This window comes from Athene cunicularia (genome assembly GCF_003259725.1).
Source record: "Athene cunicularia isolate RWA chromosome 1 unlocalized genomic scaffold, athCun1 chr1_part1, whole genome shotgun sequence".
Classification (NCBI taxonomy): domain Eukaryota; kingdom Metazoa; phylum Chordata; class Aves; order Strigiformes; family Strigidae; genus Athene; species Athene cunicularia.
Window position 1 is genome coordinate 108238468 of NW_020799091.1, and position 19527 is coordinate 108257994.

Here is a 19527-nt window from a genome sequence, read left to right on the forward strand (position 1 = left end):
TGACAAATCTGGACTTTTAGCAGTGAACACTGATAACAACAAAACAATAATCTGTCCTCTAATAAGCCCTCTACTGAGTCACTGCTGTGTTCACATGTATATGTTCTGCCAAACAGTACATTTATTAGAGTATTTCCCTTCCCTCCAAGTTTGAAAGCATTAAAGATAGAAGCTTCTCTTTGGACAGTTGCCTAAATATCACCCTGCTTAGAATATAACAGGAAAGTCAGTGGAGTAATTAGTTCTATTTTTGCTAGTCCTAAAAGATGAGTCATCAACAATATGAATCAAACTATTAATAGGCTCAGCCATTTGCGCATCTGTGCTATACAACAAGACGCGTGTTTTCTTTTTTCGGCTCCAACTTTCCAAGACACAGACTGACAGTGAGGACACCTAAGCATGTTGCTGTTAATGTTGGTAAAGTTTAAAGATGAAAGTAGGTTAGGTTCCTAGTCTGGACATGCATTTAGGACAAGACTATACCATCCTCTAGAGATAAGTCTGCAGCTTACACAAAACTGAAACAGTATTGGAAGAACAGAGGAACCGCTTTAAAGAATTTGAACCTGATTACATTTCCTACTACTGATGAAAATTTTATCTATTGGTTGTTATTTTCACTCAGGCTTTGTGGGGTTCTCAGCCCTGAGGACAGCAAAGTTTTTCCATGCCATTAAAAACGATTCAATTCTGTTGAGTAAACAGCACAGTGGCTCATTTGCTCTTTATCAGAATCAGGTCAGTGATCAGTTCATTTGGAACATTCAGACCCCATACCTCATCTCATTTCCAGGAAGGAAACTACACTGCATGAAAAAGAACTCGTGTAGAACACTGCAGCCTGTCCACACAGTAATGCATGTTGCTCTATTCCTAGGAATACAGAAATCACTAAAAGTTACTAAATCTCTCCTTGGTAACAGACTATGGAACTCATGCAATCCTTATTTTCCATGTGGCTGTGACTCTCCTGTCTATATATATATATCCACTGAAATTCTCACCCATCAGGAGAAATGCATAACAAAGGACAGCAATGTGAAATTGTTCACACCCCAAGGGAGATGAGAAATACTTGCTTTCAGACCAACTTCAGAAAAAATGAAAAGTCACCAAAAGAAAATGCTTTGTTTCCTCTAAGAAACTTCTTCACTAAAACAAACATGTACTTACTAAGGCAAACAGACAAACAACCATACCACACAGGCACTCATAATAAGCCAGTGGGTCAATTTCTCCAGTAAGTAGGAAAAGCAAAAAATAAAGAAAGATTCTCTCTATCACTTCTACTTTGAAAAAGGGATATGCCCAGTTTTTCTCTTCTTAAGGATCTAAGTATGTCTACTGGTAAAAATGCAGGCTTCAAAGTTGCAATGCATTATTCCCTGCACACCACCATAAGCGTCATTTATTTTCTACAGTGAACACAAAGTTATTTTAAATTTTACATAGCTGAATTCAGTCCATAGCTGGACTTCACTCATAGCTGGAGTCATCAGATGACTTCTTCATCCACTACTACCCAGCCTTTTCTTCCACTTGGCTATCTGTAAGTATTGTCTCTCTTCCCTAATATTTTACTTTCAATAGTTGTACTACCAAAATATTTCCAAAACCTCTTATTTACTGGCTCATGATGCCTAACTTCTTCAAATTTTGAACTTTTCTCCTTCCTAATGCAGCAGAAACCAACTTAAATTATGTACTGTTTCTTGCTCTGTCTCAGTCTTAAGCCTCATTCGATTCACTGGACATAACAACTTTTCCACGGAATTTGAAGATTTGCATGATAACTTAAAAAAAAAATAATCAGAGATTACTTTTGTTGCTAACAAGAGTTATTCTGCAAGATGTAAATATCTTTGGATAAGAGATACTAGGGTTCCCTTAGGCAATGAAATATGCTGTCTAAGCACCCTTCAGAGTCTATGTTATAGAAATAGTAGGATACAGTGTTTAAACTTGATCTATCTAGTATATATTATAGCCAAGATAGGCAGACAGTTGAAAGCTACCAGAATTCCTGCACCTGGTATTGCTCTGTCAATTTTGACACCTAAAATGTTCAGTATCAAAAGCTTACCTTGAGTTTTCACTGGATCAGATATTTGGCTCGGGTCACTTAATCCATATGCATTAGCTGCCCTCACAAGGAATAGATAAATTGCATTAGGTTTTAGCCCTTTAACTGCAAAACTCTCTGTTTTCACATTTTCAGCTACAGTTTGCCAGCTGCTACCAGATGCATGGCTACGGACAAAACACACACAACAGCAGGTTAGCACGTGCTTCTTTAACAGTGTATTACATACAAGCACAAGTACAGCAAGATCACATGAAACTCATATACCTGAAAGCCTCAATTATGTAAGAGGTTGGTGTTGCACCTGAATTCAAATTAGGTTGCCATGACAATGTTACTGTATTTCTGCTGACATCTGTAACCTCGGGTTTTGATGGAGCACTAGGAATCAAGTTTGGGTCAGTGGGTCTTGGTGGCTGCACTGGGACTCCAAACTCTAACAAAGGAGAGAGAAATGCTGAGTAGACACAGGAAGCAGCTGTAACCTAAATGCTGTGCACATCCACACTGGCAATTTATGACGGTCAGGTATATTCTGCATTTCAATTTCTGATTTTCCTCTACGTATTTTCTCCATGCAGAGAAACCCTAATTGATTTACCTTGGACCTCTATGTATGCACTCCATGTAGCTTCGCCACTTGGGGTTGAGGCAATGCAGGTGTAACGACCAGTGTCGCCCAGCTGAGTGAGAAAAGAGAAGAATAAATATTTGAAACAATCAGGCACTCAGTGGGCTAGAAAAGTAATTACAGCTCTCTGTGTTCCCCCATGAATATGGATAAACGTATTAGGCTGTAAAAACTTCGAACCAGAAACTTCTTCCGTTAGAAGTTATGATTTTGTGTACTGCAAAATGAAAATGGATACTTATTTCTGAGTATTTGTTGAAGAACTGGAAAAGCCACAGATTCTAATTTGAGGTTACTTATTCTGTAATGAACAAACTGAAGTCCAATTCTTATAGCATTTATTCCTTACTTTGCAGAGGTCCTAGAAGTAAATTGAGAGGGAACTCTGATGACAAGACCCCATGCAACTGTAAGCCTTATGCCTAAAAAATGCCTAGGGATTGTCTGGACTGCAGCACTGGAGAGCATGTCATCCTTGAAACAAAGCTTAAATATTGCATAGAGCCTTGTACACATGGGGTTCCCTGTGTTAGTATAAATTTCACTCTACAGCAGACCCAAAAAGGAATCTCCATATGCTATTCTCATCTAGTTCTGAATGTTGGATTATTTGTCCATATGTGACTTAATCACATTTCAAAAGAGTTTTTTTCCCAAAAAGGAAATGCTATCCTCCTAAGATCCCAGCCTCAGTAGATGACCTGAACGGAAGTGCTCAAAAATCTGAGGTTCAAACTAAGGCACTGTAACTTGTAATTGGTAACAGGGCAACTCTAGGGAACACAGTGAAGTAATACATTCAGCCTAATTTTTTAAAAAAAACCCTGCATTTCAAACCACAGGAAAGATAGCAGAGAATAGTCAGTATGCTAAAACTTCATATTTTAAAACGTTTTACAGAATGTGAGGCACGACCAGCAATACTGACCAGGTGCTTGCTACAGTTCCCCAAGGAAGCCAGGTATCTGACAGGTGGTTAACCGTTTAAGGTATGTTTACACTGTTGAGTGAATATGTTTAAGCTTTAAAAACTGTTTTGAAAAATCTGTGCAGGTGGCTCTACTACTGCAGCATGCTAAACAAAGTTTTTCTTTATAAACATTTGAAATTATTCGATCATTTTAATCTAGTAGTGCTAAAGCCCAAATAATTTAAGGATCTGTCTTCTGAAGTACAAGTTTTGCTTTCTCCTTCATGTTTTAAGTACCAAATAATTCCCTTCATTAATACCTCTTAAAACCATTTCTCCTTATGAAATCTGAAATAACGTGCCCTAGGCAGAATAAGCTGAGGTGTTAAGCATAAAGAATGAACTATCTGAAAGCATGAAATATCAAATATTTTAATATAGTTATTTAACATTCCATTAATTCTAAATGTAGGATTTACTACATCAAAAGAGCCTGGAGGTGAAAAAACAAAGTGAAACAAACAAGAAAACCCATTTGCCAGTTCAGGCTACCTTGGCATATCGGATCTGTAATGCTCCTGTCTCCAACTGCTTGATGCGAGAGTCCTGAGTAGAAACGAGGATCCCATCCTTTTTCCAGAGGATAGTGGGCATTAAAGTGCCTGTAGCTACACAGTTCAGTACTAAAGTACCATCTACAGCTACAGTCTGATTCACAGGACCCTGTCGAATGACAGGGGGAGGCCGATCTGCAATCACTGCAAGAAGAAACAACAGGAAAGAGATTTCTGCAACTGGAAGCAATTTTCTAATCATCTAAGCAACAGCAGTTGCTTGAGGCTTTGAAACAAACTAAAGATAATTAAACAAGTAATTAAAGTTGGAGGTATGCATTATAAGGATGCACAACTACAGAATTTTAAAATTATATACAACACAATATTTTCAGAAAGTAAAAAAGCATTACATATTACTTAATGGTTTTCTGCTAGGCATTCTCTAATTCCAATGCCTTTATAAAGTGATAACGGAATGAGAAAGGACTTCCCAAATTCTTTGTCAAGGCACAAAATTCACCTTGTTCATCTTCTGACCTGTATAACAGAATTCACACTTTCAGCATTCAAAGTCAGGGAAAAAGGGGGTAGGCAGGTAGGGGATAACCTCGCAAATATGTACTTCTTAAAAAAAAATTATTGTGTACCATCAACTAATCTTGGTGTTGTTTCTTAATTGGAAGATGCCTAGCAGTAAAGTAAACACAAAGGTAATGAATAGGATCATATTAAAAATTTTCAACTAAGAAATATTTTTCCAGTAGTTTCTCACTTTTCTATGTTCTATGATGACTTAATCTGTCAATATGACCTCAAAGTCACAAAGAGAATCCCACAGGGTGTTTGAATCAATTTTAATGCATCTTTCACACAATGGAAATTAAATGTTATTGATGGATTATGTAATAACTGTACACAGGACAGTATAAAGTCCTAGTATTCATAGAAAAAGAATGACTGTCTACATGAGGGTGTTTTTCCATTATCCAATGGATAATCAGAAAAAGATGTAAAAGCTGTCTTACTGTGTTTCAGTGACCTCCTCTACCTGTACTATCCAACATGACATGAACAGATGATCTGAAAATAAAGACAACTTTAAATGACATAAATCTGTTCAGCAGTGTCATGGGGGGGGGCTCATGTAACTTAAAAACTGGTTTGGTAGCTGAAATATAAACCTGAAGTTCTGATAATTTCTGAACATCAGATATTTCTAAATTACTTTTCATAATAACAGTCAGGATGTTAGTACTGCTTTTTTTGGCTAAATTCCAACTGCTGTAATTTCATTTGTATGTACAGATGACACTGTGTTTTCAGCTGCATAATTTATCCTTTACTTCTTGTTCTAACCTGTTGCAATGCAGTGCAATGCACTGTGAGGCCATTAGTATCTCTCTGCAGAGACAGTAAAAAATTGGCTTTGACTTTGACAGGTTTGTAAGGAGCTTTGCAGCTATCAGTGGTTAAGAGGTTGACCAATCTATGCTCTACAGGGAGAAATCTAAAGGCACTGAAATCCATGGCTTGATGGCAACTTCTATTGCCTTTAGGAATACCAGGGTATCATCCTGCATATCCTGCCTTCACTTTCATAAAAGTTCCAAAAAATATTGTCTGAAGACATTACATGAAACAACTACCCATCAGATCAATCCAGAGCATACAATCATAGTAAAGGAATTATATTTAATTTGATTTTTTCCAAGTTCAGATGGCATAGTCATTAACAGAAAACCTCTTGATTTTCTTTAAAAAATTTATTTCTCACCTTGCCATGGCCTTCTCCCCAATGAAAAATGGATAAAAGTGGATTAAGAAATGTGGTTTACCACTTGTGAGAAACCAGAAAGTATGCAGTCCTATTCCTCCAAACAATCTCAATCCGGTGGGTGTAAATAAAAAAATTTATCCTCCAGCTTCACTGCATGTTTCTAGTACTGCACTATTTCTGTTTTCTACAGGGCTTAGTTTATGGAAACTCTTCTCTGACAACAGCTTCTCTCCCCTCAGAGTCTCTCCACAGACTGCACTTACCCTCTTTTTCCGTAAATGCTAAGATTATTTTTCCTATGTAACTTTGCTATTAAATATATGAAGCATTTCTGTTAATTGGCAAATTGATCTCACATCAGCATATATAACTGCTTGCAGTCATGCTCCCTCTAGCTGTTTCATCTTAAATATTTTTCCTAACTGCTCCTAAAAAACAATGTATAACAGTATTAATTCGCATGTTATTCTACTGACTTCCACACTGATCGAAGTTTTTCACTTGCTATACTGCAATATTAAAAGGCAGGGAAAAAAACAGGTAAATGAAGATGATAAGCAAACGGACACACAGTAATAGGGATAAAGAGGTAGGCAGCAAGCAATTGGAAAGTAAACTAAATCTACTGGGGTAAGCTAAAAAAGAGCCAGATAAATTTAGAGATCTGACGGAAATACATAAACTGAAGTATACTTACTAAAGATAAAATGGAAATACAGTGTTACACAATATCCAAAATTTTAAACCCCTGACAGTGATGGCCAAACCAGGATCTTTATGTTCAAAGACACATGCAATCTGTATTGCTTCAAAGCAGATTTCAAAGTAGTGCCATATCATTCCACTGCTGTCTTCAAATAAAAAATAAAAACTTGGAAATGATAAAATAAAGGTATCATTACCATCAGTAACTTCCAAGTAGGCTTTTGTTATGATACTTCCTGCAACATTTAAAGTCTGGCAGATATAGTACCCAACATCAGATCTCTGGACATTGGTAATAGTGAGGTCTCCTGTCTGGGAAACTGAAAATCGACTGGATGACTGAGGGGGCTGGTATGAGAAAAGCAGATTCTACAATATGTATAGGAAAGAAAGGGGGAAAAAGGGTTAAATTCAAACATCAACAAGCTTAACTTTAATATATCTAAACAAATTAATCTTTTCACATTATACATAAAATGTTCTGTTCTTCCTATCTTAAACATGTCTACACCACAATGTGAAGAGCTTTAATAGGATTTTTTGTGATAAAATAGGTGCAATATGCACATATAATAATGCAAATCTTTTGGGATTGCTCTAACACCCTCTATGGTCAATGTTGGGCTTTACACAAAGTTTAGCAGACACTAGCAAAGATGTGATATGTACAGATACCATAATGGTGCAAGCAGCTGTGGTAAACCTAAAGTTTTAGAACTTACTTCAGGGCTTTCTATTTATTTTATTTAAATGGAGCTTTTGGTTTACTTATTCATATTTCAACTCTTGCCACCTTCCTAAGAATGGAGCACTTTTTAAAAAAGAGATGCTGTTTAGATTTCTCTAGTCATAGTGTTTGTGTTCTGTAACAACTCTTATAATATAGCATTAAATCCTATGCTAGTTTCTACTTAGATAGTTTTGGTATGAATTACATAGTATTAAACAACAGCGGTCAAAAATCAGAACTGCAATAAAAATAATACAAATCCTTTACACAAAATACTGATTCCATATTTCTACCTATGGCTGAAAAATTTGTTAATGAGATTACTTTCAGGTCACAGAGGCTACTTTTAAGCCCTCTTTCTTGCCTAAGTACACTTTGCATTTCCAAAAATGATCCAGAAAAATGGGACACAACATCCTCTACTTCAGTATTAGCAAACACTATTCACTGGCCTCCTCCTCCAGTTCTCTTAATCATCACGAGTGGTCACCACTCAGCAGAGTTAAAAATGACCCAGAAATTTATGTACTAGACAACACTTGGCAATAAAAAAAAAAAAATCCAGTTAATGCAAAAATACAAACATAATATACTGGTATAATTGGTATAATTATACCATTGAAGATGATCATCTAAATTTGGTCAGCAGTCTAGTTGTACTTAGGTATTTAGACAGAAATGTTGCAAATGGAGTAAAGAATCCAATCTCTAAATGTTCTCAATTTCTCTGGCCCATTGTTTTGTAACACAAAGAACCCTGTCATATGGTATTGCACCATTCATTCCTTCATTCACATGAAAAACAGAATCCCATATTCCTTCTTTCCTTCCAATAAAGAATACATTGTGTCACATCCCTCCTTCAAAAGATGACTCTGAAAGAAAACTGTGATTCTCCTGCGATGCTGTATTGTGTTTCACCCACTGGTTTTCAAGATCATTTACAAAGAAGCTGAAAATATTTTTCCCTCCCATTCAAATAATGAAGATGGGAGAAAAAGTGACCGATTCAGGTATAATTTGTCAGCCAACTGACTGAGTGGGAAAGTAGATCTGCTTAGCCCCAAACAAGAGTCTTACCCATGCAGTGATACAGATCAATACAGCAAATGGTACAGTTTGTCATAGACAAACACATGGTAAACTAATAGCTGCACCATAAACCCAGAGCCAAACTTTCTGAAAATTTAGGAGTGTTTGGGAGTTCAAACAAACTTCAGCATTAGTCATCTCTTCATCTCTTAAAATTTCTGTTAGGTGAAAAAGATCTTCATAGTAGGGAAACATGGAATGTTTCTAGTTGTTTCATAGATCTATTTTTACACTCATGGAGAAAATGGGCGATTCAGCAAAGCATAGATATCCTTTCTATTAAGGCTGATATCATCTAGCATGCATGTCACTTGGAAGCAGAGAAGAAATATCCATAATCTCAAAGCTCTAGACCTATTTCCCACATCTTTAAAACAATAATTAAAATATTTTTTTCTCACGTGACATCATCTCTTCAAGAAATTGCCAGGAAGAAGGGACAGAAAGGTTGTTTTACCTGACTTCCTTCTCTCCGCCAAAAGATGGCTGGCTGAGGGTTTCCAGTTGCTTCACACTGGAAAGTCACTGTTCTCCCCAGTGCAGCTACCTGATCTCGAGGCTTTACAACAAACTGTGGAGGCTCTGAAAGGAAAATACCAGAAAATAATAATAAAAAAATAATCACACTACTGTCAGAAAACCAAACTTAGCCTAATTGAAAGCACAATTTGCCTACTGACTTTAAATGGTGTAAAACAGGATAGTTAAGTTTCTTTAATAAGGAGAAGCAACACAAAGACACATGACTCTCTAACAGCCACAGATCCAGCATCATTCACATCATCTTTTCTGTTGCTGGACCTCCCAAATAAAACTCTGACTGTGCATCACATGCCTTTATTGCTGATCACTTACACAAGGAAGTAAGTCTCATTGACTTAATGAGAAAACTTGCAGGGCAAGTCACCAAAACAAAGAAATTTGTTACAATTTGTTTTTTAAAGGAGGAGTATGGCTGTCAGAATGGTGAAATCTTTGAGGGACAATTGGCCCACAGGCCACACTTTGTCAAGGGCTGCAATAAACACCGTTGAGTAACTATGAATTCAAGCTTACATGCACAAAAGTCATCATCTTTGATTTAGGAAAGCTGAGGAGAGAAAAAGCACTTAATTGCTTATATAAGAGACTTCTGATGCAGTTGAGGGTCTCAAAAAAATTTAGACAAAAGCCCCAGAAATACTATTGAATGAATTACAACCATTTAAGATCTTCAGTCCAATTCTGAACAGGAATGAATTTAAAGAAACAGCAAAGCTAAATGTCTTTCTCATTTACATAGGCAAGGGCATGTTCAAACAAAATATATATGCAAATGAAGGCAAATTTGAAACATCTGCTCAGCCTAACATTATAAATACAGACAGCATTGTCCAAACTGTTTGATTTATACAGATTTCAACAACCCCTTCATCTAGTAGTAAATAGAATGTCAAAAAATCATGTCAGTAAAATTAAAAAAAATCAGCATAGATGACAGCATTAGCTATCTTGATGGGGCTAGCACATAAAAAACCTAGATTGTTTTAGAGGCTGTTAACTCTCGCTTCTTGAAAAATGTGCATTGAATGAAAGCCCAGTTACTTATTAATTTCCAATTCCTTCTGATCATTTGTCCAAAACTAATTATGCTCTCCCTCTTCTTTGAGTTGAGAATAAAGGGGATGTTTTGAATCTGACTTTAATAACTAAAATGGTTTTGGTGCTTTGTTTTTTTTTTCCTTTCAAATATTTCTGTATTTACAAGATTTTCCTTTAAAAAGAGTGTGAATCATACCATTTAAAGATATCATTCAGTGTATTTTATAAACCTGAAGTAGGTTTATCTAGAATGAACTCGACAGCACTCAAACTCCTTTCTAAAAAAATTGCTTTCAGTGTTCCTGTAGGCCAGTACTTTCAGTTATCTGCTCCTCATGCCTTGTGTCTCTGCTTCTTACTGAGATCATATTAGAATATACTCTTACCATGACCTTCCTGCTTTGGGAGGAATTTTTAAAGCACAACATATTATTATTTACATTTGGATGCAAATGCTACCTTTCCTAGAATTGCCTTATATAAGAAACTATCCAAAATGAATGTCAGATTGACCTACAGCAATTAGCAGACTTCAAAACATTTAGCTCTGAAACATTCAATCAATACCTTGGAAGAAGATGTGGGAAGACTTTGACATGACAGCATGTTTAATTTAGAATAGAAGGTAATACCTGTTGGGGGTTTGCCACAGGGTTGCACAGTATGATGGGGAAAATGGAGATGAGGGTGAAGTACCTTTGTTATGCTTTTGGATGCTAATAACAAGAATAAATTTAGCATACCTTCAAATTTAGGGCTTGGCTGTTTCTGTATTAGTCTGTGACACAATGCCACACAAAATGAAACTGAGGATTTCTAAATCCTGTGCTAGTGCATAGGATTTATAAGGTTTCAGATTTTATTGAACTTGAGAATGGATACAGATGTAAAGAGATTAAAATATTCTGACCACTGGAGAAATAGCTGAATGCTTGTGATTCTGATACCAGAAGATGACTGGTCAGGGTCTACCGAACACAGGAAATAAGGGGAAATTCAGTCTTTCAGGGAACCATAGTACAATTTATAAAAAGTAAATAGGCATATGTTTATCTAGACATTATTCTAAATATGTATTTTGTATGCATATCATTATATATATATGCATATTATGCATATGCATATTATTCTAAATCTATTGCAATTAATGTAAATAATAAATATCCTATTAGCTTCAATGTCAGAAGAATTAAACCAGTTTTAAGTGAAAATTTGTTATTAAATTCCATTCAAAGTTCACTGTACTGGAAGCATTTTCACTGTCCTTTTTTAACTTCAGTTTGCTTTCACACCTCACTCAGTGATGAACATACTGTAAAACATGCTGAAATAATAATCCACTTAAGGAAACAACAACTTCTATCCTTGAGAACTTTAAAACAAAAATAATTTTTTACAGAACACTTTGAAGTTCAATGAATGCAGCCACTGAAGATAAAAGACATTAAGATTTGTCTCATTACATCATGTAAAAACAGACAGAAAGTTAGCAACCCATTACCTTTCTCTTTGTCATTAAGTTACCCATACTTCATGCAGAATTTATTCTGTGCGATGTGTCTTGTCAATAACAAGTAAAAGATGGGAGCTGACTGGTTGAAGGACATGGAAGGGGATGGATGGGAAGGGGAGGAGAAGTTCCCGTCACAGTGACACGATGACTAGAAGATGGCCAATAAAATTTCAACTTACCAGACACAACTAAAAACAAAAACAAAACAAAAACAAAACATGGAATAAATAAAACTGAATAGATATGAAACAAAGCAAAGAATAAAGCAAACTTAAAAAAAAAAATAAAGAGGACTGTTGGTAAGGACCTTAGAAAGTACACATATATTCTATTATGTGCAAAATAGGTTTAAAATGTTGAACCACAATTTTTTAATTTGATTTTTAAGCAGAAGTCTCTATCAAATGCTGAAAGTAGGCTGTAGAGGAAAATGGGTAACAGACTGAAATAATGTTCAGGCAACCTGTGTCATACTCCAAGCCTTTGCAATGAACTGTTGTGTAACCTTGAGTAAAATTTTTTTCTCATTTTATCATTATTTCTCTGCAAAGAGCTTTCCATGGTAAAATTAACTTGAAATCTCCAGTAAATATCAATTTGCAACATTGCTCAAATGGAACAGTGACATTTATAACCTTTCTAAAGCATTCAAACATCTACAAACGGAAAATACTTTTCTGAGGTTAATTGCTATTACAAAGGAAGTTTATTAAAAAAATAATAATATGCCAAGGCATTTCGCCCCCACACCATTTTCTTTAGTATAAGATCACTGTATCAAGGTCATAATGCTCACTATTAAGCTGCAAATGCAAAGTAAACCACAATTAATTTGAAAAGATTCTTAACCCTTTTCTTCTCACCCCCTCATTTCACTAAAATGTTCAAAACCACAGATTTATTGCAAACAGATTTTTCAAAAGAAATGTTCAGTGCTAAATGATCTAATACTAAATTATCTTTCAACCATAGTTGAAAATTATCATGAACTTTGAAATGGCACAGATCCTGGCAGTCTAACTACGCTTATAAAGGAAAGGCAAATTAGAAAGCATTCCAACCACCTATCACTAATTGAAAGAACAGATCAGAATATAAAAACAAAAATCATGAGTTTTCAAAATATACACAGATACTGACAAAGAAATCAATCAAAAAAGAGTAGTTGGTATAATTACTGTAAAAGTCCAAAAAATATGTAATTTTTAAAATGGATGTTACAAATACCCAGACTTTAATCTTAACGCTTCATCTTGAGAGTAAAACAACTGTTGTTCAGCAGGGTACACTTTCATATCAAGTTAGTAAGCACCTGCAATACCTCACCCTCTGAAAAAAACTAATAATATCCAGTCTGCCAAAATTCATTAAACGTGAGGAATACTGGCTTACTGTTCAAATAAATAGAGAGGACTCCAGGTGTATTATGAAAATGAAGCAGAAAGAGAATCAGATGTAATATTGTAATTTGGATCATGTTGAAGGTAAGAAGATGCAACTGAATGCCCCCAAAACAGATCATATCGAGAATTTAGGTTTTATGTTATTTGAGACTTTTTTTTTTAAGGAAATAATGCCTAACACAGGAAGTTGAAATTACCATTTTTCAAAGATTTGAAAATTTAAGGAACTATTCTGGATGTACATTAGCTTTCTTTAAGTGTGTGGGTTCAGTATTTCTCAAAGAGAAAATCAGCATGCATTATTCTGCTCAGATTATCTGCAAATCAAACACTTGTAAGAGGAGTGGCCAAGAAATGATACACAAGAATTCCTGAGAGAAATATGCTTGTCCCCAAAACTCAGCTCCTAGGTACTCTTGATTGTGTGTAAGTGTATTACACAGCAACCACTCCTTTTTAAGTGAAAAGCTCTCTACTAAACTTGCAATTACGGGCTGACCTGATCTGGAATTAGAAATGCTTCTCCATAAAACACAACTCTCATTCTACATGAAATAGCCTGGTAAGAGACTTAACAGGATGCAATTCTTGCACAGACGAAGTAATTCTAAATGATCAATTTTCCATTACTCAAATAGTGCCAAAAAGAGGAAAGTTTCAGCCTTCTTGGTAGCAATGCAAAGCTGCCTAAGCCCTCTATTGAAAGCTCACTTGAAGATTTCTAACAGGTAGAAATTTGTCTTGGTTGCTCTATTACGTTTCTACAAATAAAATACAAATTAAATTAACTTATAAGTGCTGAATTTCCACTTTTTTTTCTACCAGATGGTTTTGTTATTGTAGGTCAAAAATAAACCTGTCAAGCAAATGTATTTTTTTTCCCACCTGTAATAAGAGAGGGGATACTGATACATGAAAATAAATCCCTGTAGAAACAGGGCAGCACATTGGTTGCAAATCTGTGGCAAGGGCAAAGGGTGAAATTTCATAGAAAAATATAAACAGTTCTGTCAGAGGGATATCATGTGGTTTAAAAGAACAATAATTGCAACAACTACAACAAAGACCACTTTCTCGGTTTGATTTACATCCTACTCATATCTAAGGTTACTAAAACTGAGAAGTAAGTAGCTTTTTCTCTACTATGGTACATTTTATTTGACAGCACTTTCAATTATAAAATAAATTAATTTTCCCTGTGTTAATCATGGCTTTTCACATGGCAATTAGGGGGAATAACCTGTTTGTAAAGATAGGAAGTTAGCATGTAAAACCACAAATACCAAAGGAATAATATTTTTGCCTTTCAAATAATTTCTTTGATGTGAAGTTTTTCAGGGAAGACGTGTCCAGTCACTGAATAAAAGCCAAAAGAAAAGTGATTTCCAGACTAGTGACGTGATCTTTTAATGCCTTATTCTTGCCAGCAATCCTATCAACCTCACTGGGACTATTGATATCGTTAAATCCACTTTCAGGAGAAGGAATTTGCAGTTTTAGAACTTAAACTACAGACTAGTATAGCTGAGAGATATTAATGGAGCCACTGTATTGTAGGGTCATAGAATAATCAGGTTGGAAGCAACCTTGGGGGTCTGTAGTCCAACCTCCTGCTCAAGCAGGGTCAGCTACAGGGCCAGAACAGGTTGCACAGGGCTTGATCCAGCTAGGTCTTGAAAACTTCCAAGTACTAAGAATGCACTGCTGTCCACCCAGTGAAGCAATTTCTTCTCATACCCAGCCTTGAACTCCCTTGTTTCAACTACAATCCATTGTCTCTAGCCCTCCCCAAAATGCACCACTGTGACAAGCTTGGCTCTATCTTACTGACAACCTCTCTGTAGGTATTAGGGGCTGCTTTTATGTCCACCCCGAAGCCACCTCTCCAAGCTGTGTGCAAACCCTATTCTCTCAGCCCTTCTTTACAGGTACATGAGACCTCAACATACTGTGTGCAATGCCTACATCTCTAAATAACACATTTTGCAATTCTTCTCACAAAGGTGAATGTAAATGTCAATCTAGTGTTTCTCTATAACTCATCAGTTTCCTCATATTCAGAATTAAATATTACAGGGTTGTGTCTATTTCTTAGTCTGATATTGGACAAGCTATAAACTTCAAGTACCCCATTCTTGAAAGGTGGGGTAGTAATTACCTATCTCAAAGAGAGTAAAATAGAAATTTTCATTAATTTGTACTAATAAGGTGCTTTTGAGATCCTGAAATTCGAGGTGGTACTTTACTACTAAACAGTATTTTGTTCTGCATGTTAAATACTCATTAATTATTGTTCTGACTATTACTATTTATGAATAACTTCCAGGTGCTCAGAAGACATCTTGTTACTCAGCTGACACAAGATGAATATTTTTGACTTAAGCTCAATGTGTTTAATTTTTGATTATTTAAATAAAAAACTTCACATCTTCAAGGACTGCTTGACATCCATGGAAGGCTATTATAAAGGAAGCAAGAAAGTATAATTCTGCACCAGAGAAATGAAACAATCCCAACCTCAGGCCAATAATAACATACAACCATCAAGGTCATGCTAATCTAGGAAATGTCAGTCACAATGAAATCTAGATTTCTTTCAATTAATGTTGTGATACATTAATCCCAGTTTGAGTGAAAAATATCAGAGGTTGAATGTGCCTGTAGAAACAAACGGGTAGGAGATGAGATGAGAGTATGAGCTCATGTGCTGGAAGAGACAGTGGACCTCAGTAGCAGGCATTTCTGATGCAGTTGGCTAGACAGAGACTAGATAGTCTGGGAGGAGAAACCAGAGCTAGCAACAGAGACAGTACAGAGATAGAGACGTTATCTGTCATGAAGCATTGCAGTTCTAAAGAATGCTCCATTCTGTAGAATGTAAAGTCAGCTGTTTATAATCTCTGTATGAAATGAGCGAGTGAGAAACCCACTGCTTATAACCTCTGTCTGAGTGGGTACAGAAAATCTGGGTACTAGAGTTATATGTAGAGCAAATGTCAGTGTCTGAGTACATTTAGCAAACTGGTCAAACTGCTCACTCCTTAAAGAAAATATATTTGTTCTGAACAATTTTATTTTCTAATTCCTTCTCTAATGCCAAGCAAAAACTCAGCTATAAAGCTGACAACCTCTTCTGTTCCTAAATGTTTCATTGCTAGGCCTGCTAAGCTCTGGAATCTAAATAAGTACTTTTTACCTTCAAGTATCCAAACAAGGACAACTGAACACCTTTCTGCAACATGACTATCAGATATTTATGTTGGTGTTTTGCAAAAACTTTTAGAGAGATAGTTAAAGACAACATGCCATGTTTCATTCCTTATCTAGTGATTTGTAGGCTATTTGTTCTTATCAAAGCAATCTGAAACACCCAATATCCTTGATAAGCACATCTCCCTGCAGTCATTTGTGAAAAGTATCACTTTCTACAGAGAAATAAAGAAAGGCCAAAATCTCTTGTTCTGAAAAGATGTAAATGCTGACACTCAGCTGTCTCCTGGCTTCAACCTGTGAAAAATATGGGAAAATAACACCAGGTACATCACAAAAGAATTGGGGTATATCGCTTTTCATCTGTATTGGTCTCTATATTTTCAGTTGTCAGTTCTTGAGGTCTAGCTACATATATAAATTCATACTTTCCTACATTTTCTGCTAAAATTAACATTCATGTAGGACCAGACTGGGTCATCCTTAGTCACCACGAATACTCTCACAGTATGTAGACCCAGAGCACGAGGTGTGATACAGTGCAGTACAAACTTCTGAAGAAAGGTCTAACAGTCTGGCGCCAAGCATGCCACAGCCATATAGCTGAAGCTAAATGTTTACATGAGATTTTTGAGGTTTCAAATCAAAAGCGATGACTTGTAATTCCAAACCCTCAGCAAGGGAGTGATCATGGTTTATTACATTTACGATGACTGGAAAAAATCTGGTTTGGATTGCTGCTGATGTGTCAGATAAGCACTTCTTAAATTTAAAGGAATATATGACTCTGGTAACTTCAAAGCTACTAAAGGCAAGAAGACAGAAATCTAACCGATTGGAAAAGAAACAAATCAATTGTTTTCTGTAATAGTAAGTAAGAGAATGAAATTAAGATAGAAAGCAGTTAACCAAGTATGAGGAAAAACAGTAAGATCACCTTTAAAAACAGGGGAATCCTAGAAAGATCACCTTTAGAACCCTAAGTGGAATAGTGGAACTCTAGTAAGATCACCTTTAGAAATAGTGGAACCCCCTACCTGTAACAACATTTCAGGTTCATGCACAGAAAAGGCAGTAAAGGGAAAATCTCAGTATCACTTTACTGCTGTGTTCCTCTACATACTTCCCAATGAGTTTTTATTTATTTATTTTTGTTTTTGTTTACAATTGACCTACATTCTCCCTTCTGTCTGAATAGTGAAGACTGGGCAGCAACCTAGAAACAGACTGGCTAGAGTCTGTGCCCTACACTGAAGTGCCACTCTTAGAGTACTGGTTACTGGTGGGCTGCCACCTGCACTACTCACTGTGCGCCTACTCGGCTGCATCTCAAACCAGCAGTCATGAGACAGCTGCAGTCTGAAAACCTGGTAGCCACATCACCATGACACTCTGACCGTGCAGGGCAGAATATATTCTCTCATTCTCAGCAGAGGGAATGTGCCTGGAAGGTTGGATTTAGCTTATGCCTCTTGACTTGGTACCCAGAGAAATAGGGCAGGTGCCTCTGTGTACTCAGGAGAGATAACATGCTCTGTGTGAAAGTGGTCTGATGACAAAAAAAGGCAAGTATCATTCCTTGGTGCTGACAGTACAAATAGTCTTGAAAATGTAAGTGCATGTAGAGCTGGTACACATACCAGGGAGAGACACAGCCAAGGATATGGCTTTAGAACACACACCCTAAACACATACGTCACAACACACACAGTGTGGCAATTCAACATCATCAACACCAGAACCAGTTTTAGAGATCAACTTAAAGTGCCATGGATTCAAAATCAATGATTTTCCCTCCTGCAGCAAGCAGGAAGGTATCTGTTCTCAGCTCTGCGGTGGGAGCAACAAGCAATTTCTTTCACCAGTTTGTTGGTTTCATTATCGGCATTAAAATGTCACTAAGCTTCTTTACACACTTTGGTGGCTCAAACTCCACCCTCTGCTGATAAACAGCACTAGATCTGTACATTAACCAGACCTCCTGCTTGGGTGCTATTCTGTTTTCAAGAGCTATCAAATGGCATTAACTCCTTATGGATTTCTGGCCATTTTGAGATTTGATTTAGGCTGAGAGGTCCTTCCCTCCTCAACTCTAGTTGATGGGGCTGGCTAGTAAAAACTGGCTCTATCTCAGCTGTGTCACAGCTGTGTAATGGTATAATCTTAATGTCTGTTTCATAGCAGGCTAATGAATCTTCCTTTTAAAACATTTAAAAAGTGAAGATGAAAAGGGCTCCACAAGTGAGTGTGTTTGCATATGTGTGTGTGGGAGGAACCTACTGCAAAAATTTGTGGGAAGAGAACTGTGTAAAGTGCACTCAAGTGAGATTTTTGATTTGCAAGAGATTTTCAACTATTTGCTGATACTAGCGATGAAATAAGAAAGTTTATTATCTCCTTCTGTGGCAGTCAATGAAGATTTCTATGATTAAAATAAAAATCGTGGAAAGAGACTTTGCAGTGTGGTTTTAAAAGGTAGCACTTTTCAGGTTAATACATGTAGTATGCAGTTTACAACGTTCATAAAACCTGTAGTCATTGCCTTGAGTGACAAGAGAAATCGGAAATATGGGGGTTATAAGACAGAGGGAGGGAAAGAGGGATTTAAGGTCTTCTAGAAGTACCTTTCCTAGTCTCCCCTCCCCCTTCCTTGCTCTAGGTCCTCCTAAACCATCCAATAAACCAAATACAATTTAGAGACCACACTTGGGACGTCTAATTCCATCTATTAAAAAAAACTAGAGTAATGCAGTAAACTGTGGAGTCCAGTTTCCCAGGCTTCTCTTTTTGGAGAAGAGATGTCTTCGTCTGTGTTTAAAAAGAACTGAGGTAATTTTTGGGCACTGCTGCAATCTAAGTAGTCGTGGCTACAAATATTTATACTAAAGTCTTTTAAAACAGTGAAAAAAGATAGATGAATTTTAAATAAGCTGTGCAGAAGTAGAAAAAGATTGTGATAGCTGAACACTATTTGAAGAACTCTTAGGACCTTCCTACTGCATTTTTTGACTTACAGCTAAAGATAGCAGAACTGAAAAGGAAACTGAGTGGATTTTTTTTCCTAGCTGTTTATGATAGTACAGTTTTCTTCTTGGAAAGAAGTACCTGAAATGCATACCAACCTTCTTATAATAAGTTGAAGCTATTCGTGAAAAGTGGCCAAAGCCCCATGATCAATGAATACCAAACACACCCTAAAAATGGAAGGACAATCTCTACAGTGCAGTATATTTTGGTCATTTAAAAAAAAAACCAACTTATTTTGGGCAGTCAATAAGGAATACTGTCAACTGAAAAGAAACCTGAACTTCTTTTAATTGGGACACCACTCC

At 36.4% G+C, this 19527-nt stretch overlaps 1 protein-coding gene across 5 annotated transcripts in view; it reads right to left on the reverse strand.

The window, feature by feature from the left end:
• ROBO1 (roundabout guidance receptor 1) overlaps positions 1–19527 on the reverse strand; it is a 643819-nt gene that overhangs the window by 51954 nt on the left and 572338 nt on the right. For 4 of the 5 annotated variants that reach the window (XM_026851549.1, XM_026851540.1, XM_026851556.1 and 1 more), the window contains 7 exons: positions 11762–11770; positions 8946–9070; positions 6864–7035; positions 4180–4385; positions 2688–2769; positions 2354–2522; positions 2087–2253 (listed from right to left, as the gene is read on the reverse strand). In XM_026851549.1, the coding sequence (XP_026707350.1) occupies positions 2087–2253; positions 2354–2522; positions 2688–2769; positions 4180–4385; positions 6864–7035; positions 8946–9070; positions 11762–11770 (930 nt within the window). The remainder of the gene's footprint in view (positions 1–2086; positions 2254–2353; positions 2523–2687; positions 2770–4179; positions 4386–6863; positions 7036–8945; positions 9071–11761; positions 11771–19527) is intronic. The other variant, XM_026851531.1, reaches the window with a different exon arrangement.